The 27,887-nt window shown below is 36.3% G+C and overlaps 1 protein-coding gene across 4 annotated transcripts in view; it reads left to right on the top strand.

Annotated features, from left to right (window-relative positions):
* The window catches only part of LOC131506713 (A disintegrin and metallopeptidase domain 3-like), a 143,309-nt gene that overhangs the window by 114,543 nt on the left and 879 nt on the right, over window positions 1–27,887 (top strand). For all 4 annotated transcript variants that reach the window (XM_058720603.1, XM_058720602.1, XM_058720604.1 and 1 more), the window contains 2 exons: window positions 22,122–22,284; window positions 25,583–25,633. In XM_058720603.1, the coding sequence (XP_058576586.1) occupies window positions 22,122–22,284; window positions 25,583–25,631 (212 nt within the window). In that variant the 3' untranslated portion in view covers window positions 25,632–25,633. The remainder of the gene's footprint in view (window positions 1–22,121; window positions 22,285–25,582; window positions 25,634–27,887) is intronic.

Raw genomic sequence — 27,887 nt, 5'->3', positions numbered from 1 at the left:
TTCTATTTTTAATTTTTTGAGGAACCTCCATACTGTTTTCCAGAGTTGCTGCACCAGCTTGCATTCCCACCAGCAATGCAAAAGAGATCGTCTTTCTCTGAGTTATTAATGTTGGCCATTCTAACAGGAGTGAGGTGGTATCTCATTGTGGCTTTTATTTATATTTCCCTGATGATGAGTGATGTTGAGCATTTTTTCATGTGTCGGTTGGCCATCTGGATGCCTTCTTTGGAGAAGTGTCTAATCATGTCTCTTGTCCATTCCTTCACTGAATTATTTGTTTTTGGGGTGTTGACTTTGATAAGTTCTTTATAGATTTTGAATACTAACCCTTTATCTGATATGTCATTTACAAATATCTTCTCCCATTCCGTCGGTTGCCTTTTAGTTTTGCTGATTGTTTCCTTCACTGTGCAGAAGCTTTTTATTTGATGAGGTCCCAATAGTTCATTTTTGCTTTGGTTTCCTTGCCTCCAGAGACGTGTTGAGTAAGAAGTTGCTGTGGCTGAGGTCAAAGAGGTTTTTGCCTGCTTTCTCCTCGAGGATTTCGCTGGTTTCCTGTCTTACATTTAGGTCTTTCACCCATTTTGAGTTTATTTTGGTCTCGATCTTTTTGTACTTGTTGAGGGCTGATTTCTCTCCCAGTATGTGGTCTATTCTGGAGAATGTTCCACGTGCACTGGAGAAGAATGTGTATTCTGTTGTTTTAGACTGAAATGTTCTGAATATATCTGTTAAGTACATCCAGTCCAGTTTGTCATTAAAAGCCATTGTTTCCTTGTTGATTTTCAGTTTAGATGATCTGCCCATTGCCATAAGTAGGGTATTGAAGTCCCCTACTATTATGGTATTATTATCAATGAATTACTTTATGTTTGTCATTACTTAATTTATCTATTTGGGTTCTTCCACATTTGGAGCATACATAGTTACAATTGTTAGATGTTCTTGGTGGATAGACCCCTTACTTATGATATATTGCCCTTCTTCATCTCTTATGACTGTCTTTATTTTAAATTCTAGATTGCCTGATATAAGTATTGCTACTCCAACTTTCTTTTGGCAATGATTAGCATGATAGTTCTCCATCCCCTTACTTTCAATATGAAGGTGTCTTTAGGTCTACAGTGGGTCTCTTGTAAACAGAATACAGATGGATCTTATTTTCTTACCCTATGTCTTTTGTTTGGAGCATTTAGTCTATTGACATTTAGAGTGAGTACTGAAAAATATGAATTTATTGCTATTATGTTGCCTTAGATTTGGAGTTTCTGGTGGTATTCTCTGGTCCTTTCTAGTCTTTGTTACTATTTATCTTTTTTTCCCATCTTTTCTCCCCTCAGAGAATCCCCCTTAAAATTCCTTGCAATGTTGAGTTAGTGGTCACAGACTCCTTTAATTTTTGTTTTCTGGGAAGCTTTTTCCTCTCCATCTATTTTAAATCACAGCCTTGCTGGATAAACAATTCTTGGCTGCATATTTTCCCAATTTAACACATTCAGTATATCCTGCCACTCCTTTCTGGCCTGCCAAGTTTCTGTGGATAGGTTTTCTGCAAACCTGATCTGTCTTCCGTTGTAGGTTAAGGACTTTTTCCCCCTTGCTGCTTTCATGATTCTTTCCTTGCCTGAATGTTTTGTGAATTTGACTATGATATGCCTTGTTAATAGTTGGTTTTTGTTGAATCTAATGGGAGTTCTCTGTGCTCCTTGGATTTTGACGTCTGTGTCTTTCCCCAGGTTAGGAAAGTTTTCTGATATGATTTGCTCACATAACCCTTCTACCCCTATTTCTCTCTGTTCATCTTCTGGGACCCCTATGATTCTGATGTTTTTCCTTTTTAATGAGTCACTGATTTCTCTAATTCTTAAATCATGCTCTTTTGTCTTAGTCTCCCTCTTTTTTTTCTGCTTCATTTTTCCAGATGTTTGTCCTCTGTATCTATCGCAAATTCATTGCTCTGATTCATCCATCCTTGCCGCCGTGGCGGCTATTCAAGATTACAGCTCAGTTGTAGCATTTTTTATTTCATCCCAACTAGCTTTTACCTCTGCATAAAGGGATTCTAATCTGTTTTAAATCCCAGCTAGTATTCTTACTGTCGTGATTCTAAATAATAAAAATGGAAAATAAAATATTTTTCCTCCTTCTGTATTCAAGAATAAGAAAAGAAAAGAAAAATTGAATAGATTAGCAAACAGACTGAAATAGGATTGAAATTACATTGGTTTTCCCCAGAAGTCAAACTATGAATCACTTTATAGTCCGTAAACAAAGCAGGTGGAGAGACTTGTGGTGTTGCTGAAGAGTGAGGTTGTCCCGGTTGGCGGGGCTTAGTGTAACGACTCTGTTCTCCACTAGATAGAGAAGCTTAGCTTACTGGGGTGGACATGTAGATGTGTATGGGCATGCATGGGAAGGGTGACAATGGTGTCACTCAGCTACCCAGTATCTAGTATCAGAACTCTGTGGTCTTCCCAACCAGCAATCATGCACCCCTCTTTTGTCTCCAGCGCCCATCCACTCCCCACTTTTGTACTGTCTGTGACCAAGCTGTCAGGTTGCCAGGTGGCATCTCCCTCCTGAGTTTTATCTCAAATGTGGCTGTGTTTCCCAAACCCTCACTTCTGAGGGACTGTGGCTTTAACACACTCAGATCTTCTGGGGATGGGTCTCACCAAGCGATAGCCAGGTGCTGGCTGCACCCAGGAATGTTTGTGGGACCATGCTGCTGCCAATGCCCAGAGACTGCAGCTGGGTGCCAGCGAGCCCCAGAAGAAGTTTGTGCGATCTTGTAGCAGCAGCAGCGTTTCAGGGATTATGGAAAATTAAAACACACATCTGGCACCAAGTTTCCCCTTTAACATCCTTGTTCCAGCACCAGTGAATGTGGTTGTTCTCCAGGGTCCCTTGGGACTTTTGCCTGTTGGGTGGTTGCACAGACTCTATCAAATGTCCTCTCAGCAGGGGAACCGCCTCTCCCCATGTGGCCCAAGGACCCCTTGGACCTCACTCTCTGCTACTGGGGATTTTCCCTTCCCACCAGAGCACTGCCAGGTATTGAACTTCAAAGTTTCAGACTTTGCACTCCCTCTGTTTATAGAATCTTAATGGAATCTAAAGTCTTTCCTTTCTCCTTTCTCCCTTTTTTGTTCAGACCCCTGCATACTCTCTTTTCTCTCCAGCTGCTTTCATACTCTCCCCCCATCTCCATCCACTCTCTATGTGCAGAAACAGCTCCCTGCACCCCACAGCTTCTCTCTCCCCTAGTTCACCTAACCACGTTGTGTACCTGCTGAGTTCTCTGGTTCAGGTTGTGCAGATTGTTGTGTTAATCCTCAAATCAGTTTTCTGGGTGTGAAGGATGGTTTAGTGTTGATCTGGTTATATTTCAGGTTTGAGGGATGCAAAAAAATCTTCCATGCTCTTCTTCAATGGCTCCTCCCTCTAGAGTCTTCATAAAATTAAACATAGAATTACCATATCCTGCAATTTCACTTGTAGGGATATACTCGAAACTATTGAAAGCATGGACTCAAACATATCTTTGTACACCCATGTTCATAGCAGCAGTATTTACATTAGCCAAAAGGTGGAAACCCCCACACATTCACTGACAGATAAATGGAGAAACAAAATGTGGTATTACATACAATGGACTATTATTCAACTTCAAAAAAGGATGAAATTCTGAAACATGCTACAAGATAGATACAACTTAAGTCTGTATGCTAACTAAAATAAGCCAGTCATATTAGGATAATCATGTTTTTATGAGGTACATAGTTTATTATAAAGTAGAATGGGAGTTGCTATGGGCTGTGGGAGGGAGAAATGATAACATAATGTTTAAAGGGCTCAGTTTGAAAAAAAAATAAAGGGCTCAGTTTGGGACAATGAACAAGTTCTAGAGTTTGACAGTGATAATTGATAACAATGTGAGTGTATTTAATGCCCCTGACTGCAAACTTAAAAATATTTAGAATGAAATATATTATGTGTTGTATATTCTACCACAACAAAAAATTAAATTAGGAAAACTTCCAGTTATGATGCACCAGAAATCATATAGTATTTGTAAATACAGCAGTTAGGGGCTCTTGGGTGGCACAGTTGCTTAGGCATCCAACTCTAGGTTTTGGTTCAGGTCATGATCTCATGGTTCATGTGTTCGAGGCCCACGTGCTGCAGTGCTAACAGTGTGGAGCCTTCTTGGGATTCTATGTCTTCCTCTCTCTCTCTGCCTCCTCCTGCTCTCTCTCTCTCAAAATGGATAAGTAACATTAAAAAAAGAAAATATTTAAATATAATTTCAAAATTAATGAAAAGCTTAAGGCATACACTAAAAACTAAAAAAAAAATTATTGAAAGAACGTTCTGCATAAAGGTAAAAACATATCATGTTCTCAATGTTGTTGGAAGTCTCAACATTGTTAATATAGAAATATTTTCCAATTGGATCTGCAAATTCAAAACAATTCTTAACAAACCCAAGCAGTATTTTTTTTGCATAAATTGACAAGGTGATTTTATTTATTTATTTATTTGTTTGTTTGTTTATTTTAATTAAAAAAATTTTTATGAAACTTATTGTCAAATTGGTTTCCATACAACACCCAGTGCTCATCCCAACAGGTGCCCTCCTGAGTATCCATCACCCACCCTCCCCTCCCTCTCACCCCCCATCAACCCTGAGTTTGTCCTCAGTTTTTAAGAGTCTCTTATGTTTTGGCTCCCTCCCTCTCTAACCTCTTTTTTTTTCCTTCCCCTCCCCCATTGTCTTCTGTTAAGTTTATCAGAATCCACATAGGAGTGAAAACATATGGTATCTGTCTTTCTCTGCCTGACTTATTTCACTTAGCATAACCCTCTCCAGTTCCATCCATGTTGCTACAAAAGGCCATATTTCATTCTTTCTCATTGCTACGTAGTATTGCATTGTTTATACAAACCACAATTTCTTTATCCATTCATCCGTTGATGGACATTTAGGTTCTTTCCATAATTTGGCTATTGTTGAAAGTGCTGCTATAAACATTGGGATACAAGCACTCCTATGCATCAGCACTCCTGTATCCCTTGGGTAAATTCCTAGCAGTGCTATTGCTGGATCATAATGTAGGTCTATTTTTAATTTTTTGAGGAACCTCCACACTGTTTTCCAGAGTGGCTGCACCAGTATGCATTCCCACCAATAGTGCAAGAGGGTTCCCATATCTCCACATCAACTCCAGCATCTATAGCCTCCTGATTTGTTCATTTTAGCCACTCTGACTGGCGTGAGGTGGTATCTGAGTGTGGTTTTGATTTGTATTTCCCTGATGAGGAGCAACATTGAGCATCTTTTCATGTGCCTGTTGGCCATCCAGATGTGTTCTTTAGAGAAGTGTCTATTCATGTTTTCTGCCCATTTCTTCACTGGATTATTTGTTTTTTGGGTGTGGAGTTTGGTGAGCTCTTTATAGATTTTGGATACTAGCCCTTTGTCTGATATGTCATTTGCAAATAATTTTTCCCATTCCGTCAGTTGGCTTTTAGTTTTGTTGACTGTTTCCTTTGCAGTGCAGAAGCTTTTTATCTTCATGAGGTCACAATAGTTCATTTTGGCTTTTACTTCCCTTGCCTTTGGGGATGTGTCAAGTAAGAAATTGCTGTGGCTGAGGTCAGAGAGGTTTTTCCTGCTTTCTCCTCTAGGGTTTTGATGGTTTCCTGTCTCACATTCAGGTCCTTTATCCTTTTTGAGTTTATTTTTGTGAATGGTGTAAGAAAGTGGTCTAGTTTCAATCTTCTGCATGTTGCTGTCCAGTTTTCCCAGCAAACACCATTTGTTAAAGAGACTGTCTTTTTTCCATTGGATATTTTTTCCTGTTTTGTGAAAGATTAGTTGGCCATATGTTTGTGGGTCTAGTTCTGGGGTTTATATTCTATTCCATTGGTCTATGTGTCTGTTTTTGTGCCAATACCATGCTGTCTTGATGATGACAGCTTTGTAGTAGAGGCTAAAGTCTGGGATTGTGATGCCTCCTGCTTTGGTCTTCTTCAAAATTACTTTGGCTATTCGGGGTCTTTTGTGGTTCCATACAAATTTTAGGATTGCTTGTTCTAGTTTCGAGAAGAATGCTGGTGCAATTTTGATTGGGATTGTGTTAAATGTGTAGATAGCTTTGGGTAGTATTGACATTTTAACAATATTTATTCTTCCAACCCATGAGCACGGAATGTTTTTCCATTTCTTTATATCCTCTTCAATTTCCTTCATAAGCTTTCTATAGTTTTCAGCATACAGATCTTTTACATCTTTGGTTAGGTTTATTCCTAGGTATTTTATGAATCTTGGTACAATTGTGAATGGGATCAGTTTCTTTATTTGTCTCTCTGTTGCTTCACTGTTAGTGTATAAGAATGCAACTGATTTCTGTACATTGATTTTGTATCCTGCAATTTTGCTGAATTCATGTATCAGTTCTAGTAGATTTTGGTGGAGTCTATAGGGTTTTCCATGTATACAGTATTATGTCATCTGCAAAAAGTGAAAGCTTGACTTCATCTTTGCCAATTTTGATGCCTTTTATTTCCTTTTGTTGTCTGATTGTTGATGCTAGAACTTCCAACACTATGTTAAACAACAGCGGTGAGAGTGGACATCCCTGTCGTGTTCCTGATCTCAGGGGGGGAGCTTTCAGTTTTTCCCCATTGAGGATGATATTAGCTGTGGGATTTTCATAAATGGCTTTTATGATGTTTAACTATATTCCTTCTATCCCAACTTTCTAGAGGGTTTTTATTAAGAAAGGATGCTGAATTTGTCAAATGCTTTTTCTGCATCGATTGACAGAATCATATGGTTCTTATGTTTTCTTTTATTAATGTGATATATCACGTTGATTGATTTGCGAATGTTGAACTAGCCCTTCAGCCCAGGAATGAATCCCACTTGATCATGGTGTATATTTCTTTTTATATGCTGTTGAATTCAATTTGCTAGTATCTTGTTGAGAATTTTTGCAACCATATTCATCAGGGATATTGGCCTGTAGTTTTGGTTTTTTTGATGGGTCTCTGTCTGGTTTAGGAATCAAAGTAATGCTGTCTTCATAGAATGAGTCTGGAAGTTTTCCTTCCATTTCTATTTTTTGGAATAGCTTGAGAAGAATAGGTATTATCTCTGCTTAAATGTCTGGTAGAATTCCCTGGGAAGCCATCTGGTCCTGGACTCTTATTTGTTGGGAGATTTTTGATAACTGATTCAATTTCTTTGCTGGTTATGGGTCTGTTCAAGTTTTCTATTTCTTCCTGTTTGAGTTTTGGATGCGTGCAGGTGTTTAGGAATTTGTCCATTTCTTCCAGGTTGTCCAGTTTGTTGGTATATAATTTTTCATAGTATTCCCTGATAATTGATTGTATTTCTGAGGGATTGGTTGTAATAATTCCATATTCATTCATGATTTTATCTATTTGGGTCATCTCCCTTTTCTTTTCGAGAAGCCTGGCTAGAAGCTTATCAATTTTATTTTTTCAAAAAACCAACTCTTGATATCCTTGATCTGCTCTACCATTTTTTTAGATTCTATATTGTTTATTTATTCTCTGATCTTTATTATTTCTCTTCTTCTGCTGGGTTTGGGGTGTCTTTGGTGTTCTGCTTCTATTTCCTTTAGGCATGCTGTTAGATTTTATATTTGGGATTTTTCTTGTTTCTTGAGATAGGCCTGTATTGCAATGTGTTTTCCTCTCAGGACTGCCTTCGTTGCATCCCAAAGTGTTTGGATTGTTGTATTTTCATTTTCATTTGTTTCCATATATTTTTAAATTTATTCTAATTTCCTGGTTGACCCATTCATTCTTTAGTAGGGATTTCTTTAATCTCCATGCTTTTGGAGGTTTTCCAGACTATTTCCTATGGTTGATTTCAAGCTTCATAGCATTGTGGTCTGAAAGTATGCATGGTATGATCTCAATTCTTGTATACTTATGAAGGACTGTTTTGTGACCCAGTATGTGATCTATCTTGGAGAATGTTCCATGTGCACTTGAGAAGAATATATATTCTGTTGGTTTGGGATGCGTTCTAAATATATCTATCAAGTCCATCTGATCCAATGTACTTTATTCACCTTGTGTCTAGATGATCTATCCATTGTTGTAACTGGAGTATTAAATTGCCTGCAATTACCACATTCTTATCAATAAGGTTGCTTATGTTTGTGAGTAATTGTTTTATATATTTGGGAGTTCCCGTATTTGGTGTATAGACATTTATAATCGTTAGCTCTTCCTGATGGATAGACACTGTAATGATTATATAATGCCCTTTTTCATCTCTTGTTACAGCCTTTAATTAAAGTCTAGTGTGTCTGAATAAGTATGGCTACGCCAGCGTTCTTTTGACTTCCAGTAGCATGATAAATAGTTCTCCATCCCCTCACTTTCAATATGAAGGTGTCCTCAGGTCTAAAATTAGTCTCTTGTAGACAGCAAATCGATGGGTCTTGTTTTTGTATCCATCCTGGTACTCCATGTCTTTTGGTTGGAGCATTTAGCCCATTTACATTCAGTGTTATTATAGAAAGATACGGGTTTAGAGTCATTGTGATGTCTGTATGTTTCATGTTTGTAGTGATATCTTTGGTACTTTGTGGTCTTTGCAACATTTCACTCACAGAATCCCCCTTAGGATCTCTTGGAGGGATGGTTTAGTAGTGATGAATTCCTGCAGTTTTTGTTTGTTTGGAAAAACCTTTATCTCTCCTTCTATTCTGAAAGACAGACTTGCTGAATAAAGGATTCTCGGCTGCATATTTTTTTCTGTTCATCACATTGAAGATTTCCTGCCATTCCTTTCTGGCCTGCCAAGTTTCAGTAGAGAGATCTGTCACTAGTATTATCGGTCTCCCTTTATATGTTAGAGCATGTTTATCCCTAACTGCTTTCAGAATTTTCTCTTTATCCTTGTATTTTGCCAGTATCACTATGATATGTCATGCAGAAGATTGATTCAAGTTAGGTCTGAATGGAGTTCTCTGTGCCTCTTGGATTTCAATGCCTTTTTCCTTCCCCAGATCAGGGAAGTTCTCAGCTATGATTTGTTCAAATATACCTTCAGCCCCTTTCTCTCTCTCTTCCTCTTCTGGAATTCCTATGATATGGGTATTGTTCCATTTGATTGCATCACTAGTTCTCCAATTCTCCCCTCATACTGGTGGAGTTTTTTATCTTTTTCTCAGCTTCCTCTTTTTACATAATCTTATCTTCTAATTCACTATTCTCTCCTCTGCCTCTTCAACCCCAGCTGTGGTCGCCTCCATTTTATTTGGCACCTAAATTTAGCATTTTTTACCTCCTGATGACTGTTTTTAGTCCCTTGATCTCTGTAGCAATAGATTCTCTGCTGTCCTCTATACCTTTTTCAAGCCCAGCGATTAACTTTATGACTATTATTTTAAATTCATGTTCTGCTATGTTGCTTAAATCATTTTTGATCAAGTAGTTAGCTGTCGCTACTTCTTGGAGTTTCTTTTGAGCAGAATTCTTCCATTTCATCATTTTGGATAGTCCCTAGAGTGGCGTGGAACTGTAGGACACTTCCCCTATGCTGTCCAGAGTAACTTGTGTTGGTAGGCAGGGCCATAGTCAGACCTGATATCTGCTCCCAGCCCACCGCTGGGGCCACAGTTGGACTGGTGTGTACCTTATCTTCCCCTCTCCTAGAGGTATGACTCACTGTGGAGTGGTGTGGCCCCTGTCTGGGCTACTTGCGCACTGCCAGGCTTGTGGTGCTGCTTCTATGGGATCTGGCGCATTAGCCATGGTGGATCCACAAGGTGCACAGTGGCGGGAGGGGCAGGCTTAGCTCTCTTTGCCATCAGTGGCCCCTGCGGAAGGGTCTCTGCAGCACCAGGAGGTAGGCAGGCAGAGCCATCGGAGGGATGGATCCATAGAAGCACAGCGTTAAGTGTTTGTGTGGTGCATGCAAGTTCGGTGACAGGAACTGGTTCCCTTTGGGATCAGCTGGGGAATGGGGGAGGGATATGGCACTTGCCAGCGCCTTTGTTCCCTGCCAAGCTGAGCTCTGTCTTCTGGGGCTCAGCAACTTTCCCTCCCAGTGTCCTCTTGCCCTCCCGCTCTCAGCAGAGCTGTTGACTTTTAACATTCCGGATGTTAAGTCCCACTGGCCGTCAGAACTCAAGTAGTCTGGTCCCTCTGCTTTTGCAAGCCAGATTCGGGGGCTCTGCCTTGCTTGGTGGGCTGCCCCTCCACCTCCCCTTCTCCCTCCCGCCAGTCTGTGTAGTGTGCACTGCCTCTCCACCCTTCCAACCTTCTTCCGTGGGACTTTTGTCTAAGCTTGGCTCCAGAGAGTCCATTCTGCTAGTCTTCTGACAGTTTTCTGGGTTATTTAGGCAGATGTGGGTGGAATTTAAGTGATCAGTAGGACGTGGTGAGCCCAGCATCCTCCTACACTGCCATCTTCTCCCTGAGAATCCCGACAAGTTGATTTTAAAAGTCATACAGAAATTCAAGGGACACAGAATGTTAAAAAATAATCTTGAAAACATACTTTTCAAGATAATTTGAAATTGAAAACACTTTTCTCAATTCCAAAACATATTATAGTGTTAAAATAATCAAGACAATGTAGTACTGTCCTATGGATAAAGATAGACATTATTTCAATGGAATAGAATATAGTCCAGAAACATTATACTTACAGTCACTAGTTTTTTATAAGAATTCCAAAGCAATTCCACTGGGGGAAAGAGTGTTTCCCCAAAATGGTGTTAGGACAAGTGCCATGGCATGTTAGGACATGCAAAAGAAAGAAGTGAGATGGGTACATCACAACAATAAAAAAATTGAGTGAAAATGGATCATAGATCTAAAAGCATTATGGAACACCTAGAACACATATGAGTAAATCTTTATGAACTTGGCATATGCTGTGATATAAAAGACAACAAAGCACATATGAAAAAAGAAGATAGATTGTGTGAATTACATCAAAATTAAAAAGCTTTTTGTAAGTTGTTATTTATTTATTTATTTATGCAATGAAAAGCCTACTTTTAATGCTAAACTCAGTTAGAAGGGATAAGAAGGATTACAGAGCGGAGTGGAGGCTTTGACGATTTTCCCACTGCGGGCTCTTACTCCTCAAAACCTAATGACTCCATCTCAGAGGGGACTTCCTCAACAACCACATTTATTTTTTATTTTTTTATTATTAAATATAATTTATTGTCAAATTGGTTTACATACAACACCCAGTGCTCATCCCAACAGGTACCCTCCTCAGTGCCCACCACCCACTTTTCCCTCTCCCCTACCCCAATCAACCCTCAGTATGTTCTCAGTATTTAAGAGTCTCTTATGGTTTGCCTCCCTCCCTGTCTGTAACATTTATTCCCCTTCCTCTCCCCCATGGTCTTCTGTTAAATTTTTTAAGTTTTTACTTTAATCACCCAGTACTCATCACAAGTGCTCTCTTTAATCCCCATTACCTATTTCACCCATCCTTTCATCCATTTTCCCTCTGGTAAACATCTGCTTGTTCTCTATAGTTAAGACTCTGTTTTTTGGTTTGTCTCTCTCTCCCTCTCTCTCTTCCACCACCCTTTGCTCATTTGTTTTGTTTCTTAAATTCCACATAGTAATGAAGTAATATGGTATGTGTCTTTCTCTGACTAATTTCACTTAGCATTATACTCTCTAGCTCCATCCATGCCACTGCAAATGGCAAGATTTCATTCATATATATATAATATTTATAATTTATATATTTATAAATATATATAATGTAATATTATATTATAATTTTTCATTCATATATATTTATATAACATCTTTATCCATTCATTAATAAATGGGCACTTAGGCTAATTCCATAATTTGGCTATTGTAAATAATGCTGCAAAAAACACAGGGGTGCATGCTATCTCTTTGAATTACTGTTTTATTATTCTTTGGGTAAATATACAGTAGTGCAATTATTGGATCATAAGGTCTATTTTTAACTTTTTGAGGAGCCTCCATATTGTTTTCCACTGTGTCTGTACCAATTTTCATTCCCACCAAATTTTTTTCTCCATGACCTTGTCAACACCTGTTTCTTATGTTTTTGATTTTTACCATTCTGACAAGTGATATTTCAGTTCGGTTTTATTTTATTTATTTTTATTTTTAAAAAATATTTATTTTGACAAACAGAGTGTGAGTGGGGTAGGGACAGAGAGAAGGAGAGAAAGAATTCCAAGCAGCCTCTGCTTTGTAAGCACAGGGCCTGATGCAGGGCTTGATCCCATGAACTGTGAGATCATGACCTGAGCCAAAATCAAGAGTTGACACTTAACTGATGGAGCCACCCAGGATCCCCTCATTGTGGTTTTAATTTGCATTTCCCTTATGGTAAGTGATTATGAGCATCTTTTCATGTGTCTGTTGGCCATCTGGATGTTTTCTTTGGAGAAATGTTCATTTCTTCAGCCCATTTTCTAGTTTTATTTTTTGGGAGGGTGTTGAGTTTTATAAGTTATTGATAGATTTTGGATACTAACTTTTTATCAGATATGTCATTTGTAAATTTCTTCTCCCTTTCAGTAGGTTGCCTTGTAGTTTTGTTGATTGTTTCCTTCACTTGTGTACGAGATTTTTATCCTGATGGAGTCCCAATAATTTATTTTTGATTTTGCTTCCTTTGTCTCAGGAGACATACCCAGAAAAAAGACATACCCAGAAAAAAAATTGCTCTTGTCCCAGTAATTACTACCTGTGCTCTTTCTTACAATTTTTATGGTTTTATGTCTCATATTTAGGTCATTAATCTATTTTGATTTTATTTTTGTGTGGTGTAAGAAAGTGGCCCAGTTTCATTCATTTGCATGTAGCTGTCCATTTTCCCAACATTATTTGTTGAAAAGAATATCTTTTTCCCATTTGATATTCTTTCCTGCTTTGTCAAAGATTAATTGATCATATAATTGTGAGTTCATGCCTGGGTTTTCTATTCTGTTCTATGATTTGTGTGTCGGTTTTTGTAAGAGTGCCACAATGTTCTGATTACTATAGCTTTGTAGTATAATTTGAAGTCAGGGATTGTGATACTTCCAGCTTTTCTTTTCTTTTTAAAGATTGCTTTTGCTATTCAGAGTCTTGTGGATCCGTACAAATTTTAATGTTGTTTGTTCTAGCTCTGTGAAAAATGCTGTTTGTATTTTGATAGGGATTGCATTAAAATTGTAGATTTCTTGGTTTAGTATAGACATTTTAAAAATATTTGTTCTTTGAATCCATGAACATAGAGTATCTTTCCACTTCTTTGTGTCATCTTTAATTTTTTTCATCAATGTTTTATAGTTTTCAGAGTACAGGTCTTTCACCTCTTTGGTTAAGTTTATTCTGAGGTATCTTATTATTATTTAGCACAGTTGTAAGTGGCATTGTTTTTTAATTTCTCTTTCTGCTGCTTCATTATTGTTATATAGAAATGTAACAGATTTATGGAGATTGGTATTGTATCTTGTGACTTTATTTACTTCATTTATTAGTTCTAGCAGTTTTTTGGTGTAGTTTCAGGTTTTCTATACAGTGTATCATGTCATTTGCAAGTAGTAAAAGTTTGACTTCCTTGCTGATTTGGATGCCTTTTATTTCTTTTTGCTGATTGCTGAGGGTAGGACTTCCAGTACTATGTTAAATAGCAGTGGTGAGAGAGGACATCCTTATCTTGTTCCTGACCATACAGGAAAAGCTCTCAGCTTTCCCCCATTGAGGATGAGATTAGCTATAGGTTTTTAGTATATGACCTTTATTATGTTGAGTTATGTTCCTTCTATCCCTACTTTGTTTAGGATTTTTATTAAGAATGTATGTTGTACTTTGTAAAATGCTTTTTCTGCATCTACTGAGAGAATCATATGATTCTTTTCTTCTATTAATGTGGTGTATCACATTGATTGATTTGCAAATATTGCACCCTGTAGCCCAGGAATAAATCCCAGTTGATCTTGGTGAATGGTTTTTTAATGTATTGTTGGATTCTGTTTCTAGTACTTTGTTGAGGATATTTGCATCTATGTTCATCAGAGATTAGCCTGTAGTTATCTATTTTGTAGTGCCTTTATCTGATTTTTGTTTCAGGGCAATGATGGCCTCATAGAATGAATTTGAAAGATTGCCTTCTTCTGATTTTTGGAACAGTTTGAGAAAAATATATATTAACTGCTCTTTAAATGTTTGGTAGAATTCACATGTGAATCCATCTGGTCCTGGACTTTTTTGGGAGTTTTTTTCTTTATTTTTTTTTTTAACATTTATTCATTTTTGAGAGGCAGAGCATGAGTAGGGGATGGACAGAGAGAAAGGGAGACACAGAATCTGAAGCATGCTCCAGACTCTGAGCTGTCAGCAGAGCCCAATGTGGGGTTCGAACTCGACCCGTGAGATCATGACCTGGGCTGAGGTCGGATGCTTAACTGACTGAACCACCCAGGCACCCCTGTTGGGAGTTTTTTTATTACTAATTCAATTTCTCTGCTAGTAATTAGTCTGTTCAAAAATGCTATGTCTTCCCGTTTCATTTTTGGTAGTTTATGTGTTTCTAGGAACGTATCCATTTCTTCTGCATTGTTAAATTTGTTGACATGTAGTTTTTCATTATATTCTCTTATAACTATTTGAATTTCTGTGGTGTTGGTTGTTATTTGTCCTTTCTCATTTGTTTATTTGGTTCTTTTTCCTTATTGAAAGTCTGGCTAGAGGTTTATCAATTATATTTATTTCTCTCAAAACCTCAGCTTCTGGTTTTATTAATCTATTGTATTATTTTCTATGTTATTTATTTTACCTTAATCCTTATTATTTCCTTCCTTCTAATGGTTTTAAGTTTTGTTTGTTGTCGTTGTTGTTTTTTAGCTCTTTTAGGTGTAATGTTAAGGTCTTTATTTGAGAATTTTTCTATTTTCAAATTTTTATTTAAATTATAGTTAATTAACATATGGCCAATATTGGTTTCAGGAGCAGAATTTGGGGATTCATCACTTACATATAAAACCCAGTGCTCATCGCAAGTGCCTTCCTTAATACCCATCACCCATTTAGCCCATCCCCCCACCCACCACCTGTCCATCAACCTTCAGTTTGTTCTCTATACTTCAGAGTCTCTTATGGTTTACTGGCCTCTCTCTTTATACCCTGCCCCCTTTGCCTATGTTCATCTGTTTTGTTTCTTAAATTCCACATATGAGTGAAATGATAAGGTATTTTTCTTTCTCTGTCTTATTTTGGTAGGCATATCACACTCTAGCTCCATCCATGTTGTTGCAAAGTTTTTGATAGCTGAGTTTAAATATATATACATACACATACATATGTACATACATATATATGTTTACATATATATATATATAATTGCAAATATATGTGCTACAATTTCTTTATCTATTCATCAGTAGTGGACATTTGAACTCTTTCCATAATATGGCTATTATTAACACTGCTGTTATAAACATCAGGGTTCATGTGCCCCTTTGAATCAGTATTTTTGTAATCTTTGGGTACATACTTAGTAGTGCAATTGCTAGATCATAGGGTATTCTATCTTTTTGAGGAAAGTCCATACTATTTTCTAGAGTGGCTGCACCAGTTTGCATTCCTACCAACAGTGTAAGAGTGTTCATCTTTCTCCGCATCCTCACCAGCATCTGTTGTTTCCTGTGCTGTTAATTTTTGCCATTCAGACAGATGTGAGGTGTTATCTCATCATGGCTTTGAATTATATTTCCCTGATGATGAGTGATATTGAACATCTTTTCATGTGTCCATTGGCCATCTTGATGTCTTTTTTGGAAAAATGTCTAAATGGTTTCTATCCATTTCTTAACTGGATTATGTGTTTTTTGGGACTTGAGTTTGATAAGTTATTAAAATCATTGGGTACTAACCCTTTATCTGATAATGTTGTTTGCAAACATGTTTTCCCATAGGGAAGGTTACCTTTTAGTTTTGTTGATTGCTTGTTTCACTGTGCAGAAGCCTATTATCTTGACCGAGTTCATTTTTTGCTTTTGTTTCCCTTGCCTCAGGAGACGTGTCTAGTAAGAAGATGCTACGGTCAAGGTCAAAGATTGCTGCCTGTGTTCTCCACTAGGATTTTGATGGTTTCCTGTCTCATATTTAGGTCTATCATGTATTTTGAATTTATTTTTGTGTAAGGTTAAGCAACTGGTTTAGTTTCATTCTACAGCATGTTGTTATCCAATTTTCCTAACACCATTTGTTGAAGAGACGTTTTTCCCCTCACTGGATAATCATTCCTGCTTTGTCAAAGTTGACTGTATAAATGGGTTTTCTGGGTTTTCTTTTATGTTCCATTGATCTATATTTCTGGGTTTTTTTTGTGCTGTTACCATACGGTCTTGATGATTACAGCTTAGTAATATAGTTGAATCCTGAATTGTGATGCCTCCAGATTTGTTTTCCTTTTTCAGGATCACTTTGCTATTAAGGGTCTTTCGTGGTTCCATACAAATTTTAGGATTATTTGTTCTAGCTCTGTGACAAATGCTGCTGTTATTTTGATAGGGATTGCATTAAATGTGTATATTGCTTTGGGTAGTATAAACATTTTAACAATATTTTCCCAATCCATGAGCATGCAATGTTGTTCCTTTCTTTGTATCCTCTTCAAATTACTTCATAAGTGTTCTGTAATTTTCAGGGTACAGGTATTTTACCTTTTTGGTTAGTTTTATTCCTAGGTATCTTATGGCTCTTGGTGAAACTGTAAATTCCCTGATTTCTCTTTCTGCTTCTTTATCATTGGTGTATAGAAATGCAATACATTGTTGTACATTGATTTTATCCTGTACCTTTGCTGATTTCAAATATCAGTTCTGCCATTTTTTTGGGGTGCAGTCTTTCATGTTTTCTACATAGAGTATCTTGTTGTCTGCAAATGGTGAAAGCTTGACTTCTTCCTTGTTGATTTGTATGCCTTTTATTTCTTTTTGTTGTCTTATTGCTGAGGCTAGAACTTCCAGAGTTATGTTAAATAACAATGGTGAGAGTGGATATCCCTGTCTTATTCCTGACCTTAGAGGAAAAGCTCTCAGTTTTTCCCCATTGAGGATGATATTAGCTCTGGGTCTTTAGTATATGACTTCTTTGCCAATTTGGATGGTTTTTATTTCTTTTTTGCTTTTTTTTAAGTTAAATTTTTATTTTGAAAAGGTAGCACTGGAGGCACTAGTGAAATAGAGAAATAAGAAAATCCACAATCATAATTGAACATTTTAACACATTTTTCTCAGTGGAAACTAGTGGAACAATCAATTAATCACCAAGAACACACCATATTTGAACAACATGTTTAAGACACTTGTCTTGAGTGACATATCTAGTAGTGAGCCCACCAACTGAAGAATAAACATTCTTTTCATTTTTTTTCAATATGTGAAGTTTATTGTCAAATTGCTTTCCAAACAACACCCAGTGCTCATCCCAAAAGATGCCCTCCTCAATACCCATCACCCACCCTCCCCTCCCTCCCACCCCCCATCAACCCTCAGTTTGTTCTCAGTTTTTAAGAGTCTCTTATGCTTTGGCTCTCTCCCACTCTAATCTCCTTTTTTTCCCCCTTCCCCTCCCCCATGGGTTTCTGTTAAGTTTCTCAGGATCCACATAAGAGGGAAAACATATGGTATCTGTCTTTCTCTGTATGGCTTATTTCACTTAGCATAACACTCTCCAGTTCCATCCATGTTGCTACAAAGGGCCATATTTCATTCTTTCTCATTGCCACGTAGTACTCCATTGTGTATATAAACCACAATTTCTTTATTCATTCATCAGTTGATGGACATTTCAGCTCTTTCCATAATTTGGCTATTGTTGAGAGTGCTGCTATAAACATTGGGGTACAATTGCCCCTGTACATCAGTACTCTTGTGTCCCTTGGGTAAATTCTTAACAATGCTATTGCTGGGTCATAGGGTAGGTCTATTTTTAATTTTTTGAGGAACCTCCACACTGTTTTCCAGAGTGGCTGCACCAGTTTGCATTCCCACCAACAGTGCAAGAGGGTTCCCGTTTCTCCACATCCTCTCCAGCATCTATAGTCTCCTGATTTGTTCATTTTGGCCACTCTCACTGGCATGAAGTGATATCTGAGTGTGGTTTTGATTTGTATTTCCCTGATGAGGAGCGACGTTGAGCATCTTTTCATGTGCCTGTTGGCCATCCGGATGTCTTCTTTAGAGAAGTGTCTATTCATGTTTTCTGTCCATTTCTTCACTGGGTTATTTGTTTTTCGGGTATGGAGTTTGGTGAGCTCTTTATAGATTTTGGATACGTGTGGGTGTTTAGGAATTTGTCCATTTCTTCCAGGTTGTCCAGTTTGTTGGCATATAATTTTTCATAGTATTCCCTGATAATTGATTGTATTTCTGAGGGATTGGTTGTAATAATTCCATTTTCATTCATGATTTTATCTATTTGGGTCACCTCCCTTTTCTTTTTGAGAAGCCTGGCTAGAGGTTTGTCAATTTTGTTTATTTTTTCAAAAAACCAACTCTTGGTTTCCTTGGTCTGCTCTACTGTTTTTTTGTTTTGTTTTGTTTTTGTTTTTCTGTTCTTGGATTCTATACTGTTTATTTCTGCTCTGATCCTTATTATTTATCTTCTTCTGCTGGGTTTGGGGTGTCTTTGCTATTCTGCCTCGATTTGCTTTAGGTGTGCTGTTAGAGTTTGTATTTGGGATTTTTCTTGTTTCTTGAAATAGGTCTGGATTGCAATGTATTTTCTTCTCAGGACTGCCTTCACTGCATCCCAAAGCATTTGGTGTTGTATTTTCATTTTCATTTGTTTCCATATTTAAAAAAATTTCTTCTCTAATTGCCTGGTTGACCCATTTATTCTTTAGTAGGATTTTTTTTAAACTCCATGGTTTTGGAGGTTTTCCAGACTTTTCCTGTGGTTGATTTCAAGTTTCATAGCATTGTGGTCTGAAAGTGTGCATGGTATGATCTCAATTCTTTCATACTTATGAAGGACTATTTTGTGACCCAGTATGTAATCTATCCTGGAGAATGTTCCATGCACACTCGAGAAAATATATTCTGTTGCTTTGGGATGCAGAGTTCTAAACATATCTGTCAAGTCCATTGGTCCAATGTATCATTCAGGGCCCTTGTTTCTTTATGGATTCTCTGTCTAGATGATCTATCCATTGTTGTAAGTGGAGTATTAAAGTCCCCTGCAATTACCACATTCTAATCAATAAGGTTGCTTATGTTTGTGATTAGTTGTTTTATGTTTTTGGGGGCTCCCGTATTCGGTGTATAGACATTTATAATCGTTAGCTCTTTCTGATGGATAGACCCTGTAATGATTATATAATACCCTTCTTCATCTCTTGTTACAGCCTTTAATTTAAAGTCTAGTGTGTCTGAATAAGTATGGCTACTCCAGCTTTCTTTTGACTTCCAGTAGCATGATAGATAGTTCCCTCCATCCCCTCACATTCAATCTGAAGGTGTCCTCAGGTCTAAAATGAGTGTCTTGTAGACAGCAAATCGATGGGTCTTGTTTTTTTTTTTTTTTTTTTTTTTGTTTAATTCATTCTGATACCCTATGTCTTTAGATTGGAGCATTTAGTACATTTACATTCAGTGTTATTATGGAAAAATATGGGTTTAGAGTCATTGTTATATCTGTAGGTTTCATGCTTGTTAGTGATGTCTTTGGTACTTTGTGATCCTTGCAACATTTCACTCACAGAGTCCCCCTTAGGATCTCTTGGAAGGCTGGTTTAGTGGTGATGAATTCCTGCAGTTTTTGTTTGTTTGGAAAAACCTTTATCTCTCCTTCTATTCTGAAAGACAGACTTGCTGAATAAAGGATTTTTGGCTGCATATTTTTCCTGTTCATCACATGAAGATTGTTAAGATCCGTTTATCCCTAGCTGGTTTCAGAATTCTCTCTTTATTCTTGTATTTTGCCAGTTTCACTATGATATGAAGATCAATTCAAGTTACGTCTGAAGGGAGTTCTCTGTGCCTCTTGGATTTCAATGCCTGTTTCCTTCCCCAGATCAGGGAAATTCTCAGCTATGATTTGTTCAAGTACACCTTCAGCCCCTTTCTCTCTGTCTTATTTTTCTGGAATTCCTATGATATGGATATTGTTCTGTTGATTGCGTCACTTAGTTCTCCAATTCTCCCTTCATACTCCTGGATTTTTTTTGTCTCTCTTTTTCTCAGCTTCTTCTTTTTCCATAATTTTATCTTTTAATTCACCTATTCTCCCCTCTGCCTTTTCAATCCATGCTGTGGTTGCCTCCATTTTATTTTGCACTTCATTTATAGCATATTTTTAATTCATCATGACTATTTTTTTAGTCCCTTGATCTCTGTAGCAATATATTCTCTGCTATCCTCTATGCTTTTTTTCGAGCCTAGCAATTAATTTTATGACTATTATTCTAAATTCTTGTTCAGTTATGTTGCTTAAATCGTTTTTGATCAAATCGTTAGCTGTCTCTACTTCCTGGAATTTCTTTTGAGGAGAATTCTTCCATTTAGTCATTTTGGCTAGTTTTCTGCCCCTCATGCGTTTTAAAAACTTGTTTTGTGCTCTGTACCTGCGACCACTGCTATATTATAGGACGGTCATACACTATCCAGGGCCTGGCTCTTCAGGAGGTGTTTTCTTTGGAGATTGTTACTTGTTCTCTTTTTGTGACTTTGGTTATTTTATTACCCTACTCATAGTGATATTTTGGACCCTCCACCAAGTGTGCTTTGATTTGTTCCTTGGAGTAGCCCTTTTCTCCAGTTTTCCCATTTTCCTCCAGTAAGATTCAGTCTCTTTTCCTCCAAGGCTCTGGGGTTAAAAGTCCTTTGGCTTCTGCACTTCTTTCTTTGAAAGATGTGGGAAGCATGGGTCCCCCTACTTCTCCACCATGTTGGTCCTGGTTTTTTTGTTCTTTAGAGGAAACTCTGCAGTTGTAGAAGCACCTCCACATTTCATTGCCTTCAGCCACTCCCCCGAATTATTTACATTGGTTTCCAGTCATCTTTGGTGCAACTCTGGAGTCTTGAGTATTTCTACAGTTATTCAACATACTGATTCAGTCACAGAGGCCATGAGGCAGTGCTGTAAGTTGTATCTCTGCCTTTCATCCACAGTCTTCCTTATGAGGCTTGCTTGATGGTCACAAGACAAATAGATCTCTGCACTGGCCACCAAAATCTTAAAGTTTATGTGGAAGCCTTCATTGCATTCAGACATGTATACATCCAGTCTTAACACCTTACTCTCTCCAGCTATGTCCCTGAAACAGCACCCACCTGTTATATTGTACACTTGAAAGTAATGTAACACTATATGTTGATTATACTTAAGTAAAAAAAGGAAATTAAATAAAAAGGGAAGAAAAAATTTTTAAATAAAAGTAAGCACCAGTAATGGCAATCATTTTTTTATCAAAAAATTTTAACAGTTCTTTCTTTTTACTGTAATTTTTAATTTTTTTTTACATTTTATTTATTTTTGATAGACAGAGAGAGACAGAGCATAAGTGGGGGAGGGGCAGAGAGAGAGGGAGACACAGAATCCGAAGCAGGCTCCAGGCTCCAAGCTGCCAGCACAGAGCCCAAAACGGGGCTTGAACTCACAAACTGCGAGATCATGACCTGAGCTGAAGTCAGACACTTAACCGACTAAGCCACCCAGGCACTCTTACTCTAATTTTTAAATTTAAAAATTTAGTAGATATTAATATCAGTTTAATATGTTTTAAGTAGCAGTTAATAAAAGGGAATATAATAGAAAAATATGTTCAAATATAACACATAAAGATTAAAAATATACCTAAAGATTAAATACAAGTTTATATTAATATTGAACTTCTAAAAATATATAACCACTTTGGGGCATAGTCACAAAATATTGGAAAACATTTTTATTTTTTTAATATTTTAAAAATGTTTTTAGTTTTTAAAACATTTTTAAAATATATATTGTTTATTCTATGACTGTATTATTTGAATCCAAAATTTTTATAATTGAAATTACTAATAAACTTTGAGTATCAGTTTTGAAAATGTTAAAATATATTCTCGTGTTTTCAGAAAAAGGTCAAAACATACCTGCAAAACGACATGCTGCTCCTGAAAAAAATGGCCTCTTAATCAGTTTCTACATTTTTCTACCTTTCCTTATTTTAATTGCCATTATTGCTCTTAAATGGAATAAAATAAGATTTTGGAACAGAGTGGAAACAGTAAGTGGAGAGTAAGTAAATCTATTATTTTTAAAAATTAATATTAAAATCCATTTGGGGAATAACTAAAATGTAACTCAGAATACAGTAAGTAGCCCTTAAAAGTGTTGAATTTGGATCTTGGATGAATTTGGTTAAGATTTATAAATATTGAGGCTTGTTATATACCACAGTTTTTCAGATTTCAAGTAGTCATTCCTTTTCTTATAGGTCCAGAAATAACCAAAGGTACTTAGTAAATTCACAGTGCCTCTCAAATTGAAAGCCATGTTTGCTACACATGCTTGTCTACTACCTAAGCAACCTCCTTTTGTTTTTTGTTTTTGTTTTTTTTTGGCGTAGACATTCAGTTGTGTCAAGAAGATTAATAGAGTTAGAGACTAATAGAGCTAGAGAGGTAGAGAAAGCCATGTTTGCTATACTTGGTTGTCTACTCCCTAACCAATCTCATTTTTTTCCTTTTTTTTTGACATTGACATTCACCTGTGCCAAGGAGATTAATAGAGATAGAGAAGGAAATTTTGTGAATTAAAGAGGTGAAGGTGAGAAAAATGTTTAAAAAACATGATAGGAAAAGGAGAATACAGATGACAATGCCCATTACACTTATTTAATATTGCTCATCTGTTTCTAAAATTAGAAATAAGTTACTTGAAATGGACACCAAAATAAATCTAGTTAATATCTGTCACCATACATGGTTACAAAATTTTATTTTCTTGTGATGAAGACTTAAGATCTATTGTCTTGGCAAGTTTCAAATATGCAATACTTTATTATTATTATCACCATGTTATACATTATATATTCATGATTTATTTTATAACTGGGAAGTTTCTACCTTTTTCCCCCCTCACTCATTTACTTATCCCACAACCCCAACTTTGGTAATCACCAATTTATTCTGATTATCTATGGGCTTGCTTTTTTTTTTTTTTTTTTTTAAATTTGATTCCACACGTAAGCGAGATTGTATGGTAGTTGTTTTTCTCTTATTTCACTTACACACAGATTTTTTCTTTACCATATCACCAACACAAGTCACAGTTTTGCTCCATGGATATTCAGGAAAAAGGAATGCAGAAGTAAAGATAAATGCGTCTCATTATTCTATGTGAAAGGAAAATGTCTCTGTTTCTCACTTGTGAAAATAAAGATAAAATAATGATATAAGGCTTCCATCAAAAAAACCTCTTAAGATAGTGGATTTATAGGAAACATACCTCAACATAGACCATATATGAAAAACCCACGCCTAATATCATACTCAAAGATGAAACTTTGAGAACTTTTCTTCTAAGCTTAGCAACAAGGCATCCACTTTTGCCACTTTTGTCAACATAGTACTGGAAGTCCTAGCCATAGCAATTAGACAACAGCAACAAAAAAGTTGTTAATCCAAATTAGTAAGGAAAAAGTAAAATTGTCACTCTTTGCAAATGGCAGGGTACCATATATGGAAAAGCCTAAAGACTAAACCAAAAAATTGTTATAACTAATAAATGAATTCAGCAAAGTTGAAGTATACAAAATTAATATACACAAATCAGTTGTGGTTATATACAATAATAATGAAGTAGCAGAAAGAGAAATTAAGGAAATAACTCCATATGCAATTGGAACAAAAAGAATAAAATACCTAGGAATAAACCAAACCAAAGAAGTGAAAGAACTTTACTCTGAAAACTAAAAGACATTGATGAAATAAATTGAAAATGACACAAATGGAAAGATATTTTGTGCACATGGATTGGAAGAATTAATATTGTTAAAATATCCATACTACCCAAAGCTGACTACAGGTTAAATACAATCCCGATCAAATTACCAGTGGCATTTTTTACAGAACTAGAACAAACACTAAAATTTTTATAGGACCACCAAAGACCACAAATAGTCAAATCAATCTTGAGAAAGAAGAACAATGCTAGAGGTATCACGATCCCAGATTTCAAGATATACTACAAAGCTGTAGTAATCAAAACAGTATGGTGTTATCACAAAAATAGACACATCAATCAATGGAACAAAATAAAGAGCACAGAAATAAACCCATGATTATATGGACAATTAATCTGTAACCAAGGAGTCTCTTAGAATATGCAATGAGAAAAAGTCTCTGCAACAAATGGTGCTGGAGAAACTGGACAGCTACATGTTAAAGAATAAAACCAGACCACTTTCTTATACAATGCACAAAAAATAAAATGGATTAAAGACCTAAATATGAGACCTGAAACCATAAAAATCCTACAAGAAAACATAGGCAGTAATTTCTTTGACATTGATCGTAGTAACATTTTTCTAGATATGTCTCCTCAGACAAAGGAAATAAAAGCAAGAATAAACTATTGAGACTACACCAAAATTAGCGTATGCACAGTGACAGAAACCATCAAGAAAACAAAAAAGCAACCTATTGAATGGGAGAAGACATTTCTAAGTGATATATTAGATAAGTGATTAATATCTAAAATACATAAAGAATTTATACAATTGAATACCAAAAAACCCCACAAATAATCTGATTAAAATATGGGCAGAGAACCTGAATAGATATTTTTCCAAAGAAAATATACAGATAGTAAACAGACAAATGAAAAGATGTTCAACATCACTAATCATTAGGGAAATGTAAATCAAAACCACAATGAGATATGGCCTTACACCTGTCATAATGGCTAGAAACAAAACAAAACAAAACAAAACAAAACAAAACAAAAAAACAAGAAATGACAAGTGTTGGCAAATATGTAGAGAAAGAAAAAAACAAACCTTGTGCACTCTTGGTGGGAATGTAAATAAGTGCAGGTATTGTGGAAAACAGTAAAACTAAAAAGAAAATACCTAGAAGATATTACACTAAATGAAATAAGTCAGACTGAGAAGACAAATTTCATGAGTCCACTTATAAGTGGAAAAAATAATGAATAAACAAACAGAAAGCAGAATCAAACCTATAAATACAAAGAACAAATTGATGGTTGCCAGAGGGGAGTGGAGTTGAAGGGTTGGAGAAAATGGGTAAATGGGAGAGAAGATGTAGACTTTTACTAATGGCATGAATAAGTCATGGTAATAAAAGACACAGCATAGAAAATATAGTCACTGACATTGTAATAGTGCTGTACTAGGACAGATGGTAGGTGCACTTGTAGTGAACATAGCGTAATGTATACACTTGTCAAGTCACTAAGTTGTACACCTAAAATTAATGTAACGTTGTGTGTCAACTATACTCCAAAAAGAGAGAAAAACATAAAATTACAATGGTTTCTAACCCTAATTAATGCTATTTCTTTTTCACAGATCTATATCAGAAGACAACCATAGTAACAGCAACCAGTCATCAAGTTAAAGGTAAATTGAAGGAATAAAATTATTGAAAATGATATAATTCATAAAATAGTTTTAAAAATTTAACAATACCTCAGTGTAAAAAAACTATTATTCCATATTCCTTCATCGTGATTGCTATTTATCAATATCATATACTAAAAAAACTAAAAACATTTAATAATTTTGTTTTATATTAACTTATAAATATTTAATGTTAACTAATATTAGCCAGAGATTTATTAACCAACATTTTGGTAATAAGAAATGACTTTAAAGAGATTTTAAATATGTTCTTAAAATATTTATGAGCCATCATGCATCCTGCTCCCACATTTAAGGTTCTAATTTGATAGATTTACACAGATTGACTCCCAGCATTTATATTTTTTCCTCACTAAGCCTCCACAGTTATTGTTAGCCGTATTTTGGAAATGAGGAAACAAACATGAAAAATTTAAATAATTATCCATGTGTACAGAATTTTAGTAAATTTTGAAGCTGGAGTTTCATTTAAGACAACCAGACTCCAAGGATTAACTCTTAAAGAACTCAACATCTGGGGACATCTGGGTGGCTTAGTCAATTAAGTGTCCAACTCTTGATTTCAGCTCAGGTCGTGATCTCATGGTCGTGAGATTGAGCCCTACTTCAGGCTCTGGTCTGGGAGTAGAGTCTGCTTGAGATTTTCTTTCTCCTCCCTCTGCCCCTCCCTTGCTTGTTCATTCTCTCACTCTCAAAAAAACCCCCCAAAACAAAACAAAAGAAACAACAACAACAACACACACACACACACACACACACACACACAATTTTGACACATGTAGCATGAGGTATGCCTGGTGAAGGGAAATGAAATTTACATTTATTGAGGACCGATGTCAGGCAAAATGATAAATGCATTGTCCCTCCAGAAAAGAGAGACAAATTCTTTTCTATGAGAAGGGGTAACATTGGCATTTGTATAGATTCAATATATCTATCTATATATTTTCTGTATGTGTATATACATATATATATACAGATGTATCTGAATATGTCTGACATATCTGAATATGTATGTATATATTCAAATGTATAAGTCATATACATAAAGAAATCATAATATTTTACATTTTAGACTTATCACTGGGAGTAAATGGAAAAATTAAAAATTCAACCATGAATGAAAACAAGAGTTCATCCAATTACTAATCAGCCATTCCTCCTTATCTGACTTTGATGGAGAGTTAAGTCAATGGATCTCTGTTTCCCTATCTGCCACCAAAACAAACAAACAAACAAACAAAACACTAATACTATCCTCCATGTAAAATAGTCTTATTTCTCAGTAGGGAGAGTTGGGAGAGTTGGTGGTGAGGGAGGAGGTGGATATTGGTTTTAAATATAATTGAGTGGGCCTTATTCAGCAAGAGATGTGTAAACAAAGTATTGGAGGAAGTTGCAAGTATTGACTCATTTTATTTATTGAAAAGGAGGTACTTGAATTCCCAGGTTCAGTTCACATGGGACTTTTATTTAAATGTAAAGGATACAGTGCAAGAGAGAGTGCGGGCAAAAATGGGCACCGGAGAGATATCTCATGCACAAGGCCTCAAGTTTCCTTTAAATTTTAAACAGTCCATTATAAATTCCACTGCCAATGTCTTGGCAAAAAGTGAAACCAAGCATCCAGGCTTTCCTAGAGATAAAGATAGAGCTTTTCCATTCCGGCTGTAAATCAACTCCTTACAGAGGCATAGAGCTGGCAGAGGTCACCATGCATATATCTAGGCAGGAGGTTTCCAAGCATGTGAATGATCCAATGAAAAAATAAGTCAGAAATGTGTGATGATTAACAGTGATGTCAGTTTAGCTGGAGCAGAGTTAGCAAGGGGACTGTGGTAGTGAGTAGGTCAGACAGTAAAACTCTTGTAGGCTGTGAGAAGTGTTGAGGGCTGTGTTTTATTCTGAGAGGAAATCATTGGAAGATTAATGTTCAAGACTTCCACTTTAAAAGGCTGGTTTGTTAAAATAAATAAATTTAAAAAAAGACTGATTTGTTGGAAATAGTTTGTATGGTGGCAAGAGGAGAAGAGGAGAAACCAGTTGGTGGCGAAACTACTGCAATAATCCAGGAGGGAAAGGATGGTACCTCAGACCAGGGGTAGTGAAGACGGTTTTAGGAATAAATTTTGAAGGATACCAACAGAATGAACTGGCAGTTTCAATATAAAGTGTAAGAAAATGTGCTTAAATAATGTTTATTGATAAAGCAGCAAGATAAGCAAGGTTAAAT

Source organism: Neofelis nebulosa, chromosome 3, assembly GCF_028018385.1.
Source record: "Neofelis nebulosa isolate mNeoNeb1 chromosome 3, mNeoNeb1.pri, whole genome shotgun sequence".
In the NCBI taxonomy this organism is placed as follows: Eukaryota; Metazoa; Chordata; class Mammalia; order Carnivora; family Felidae; genus Neofelis; species Neofelis nebulosa.
This window is presented reverse-complemented; position numbering and strand designations above follow the sequence as displayed.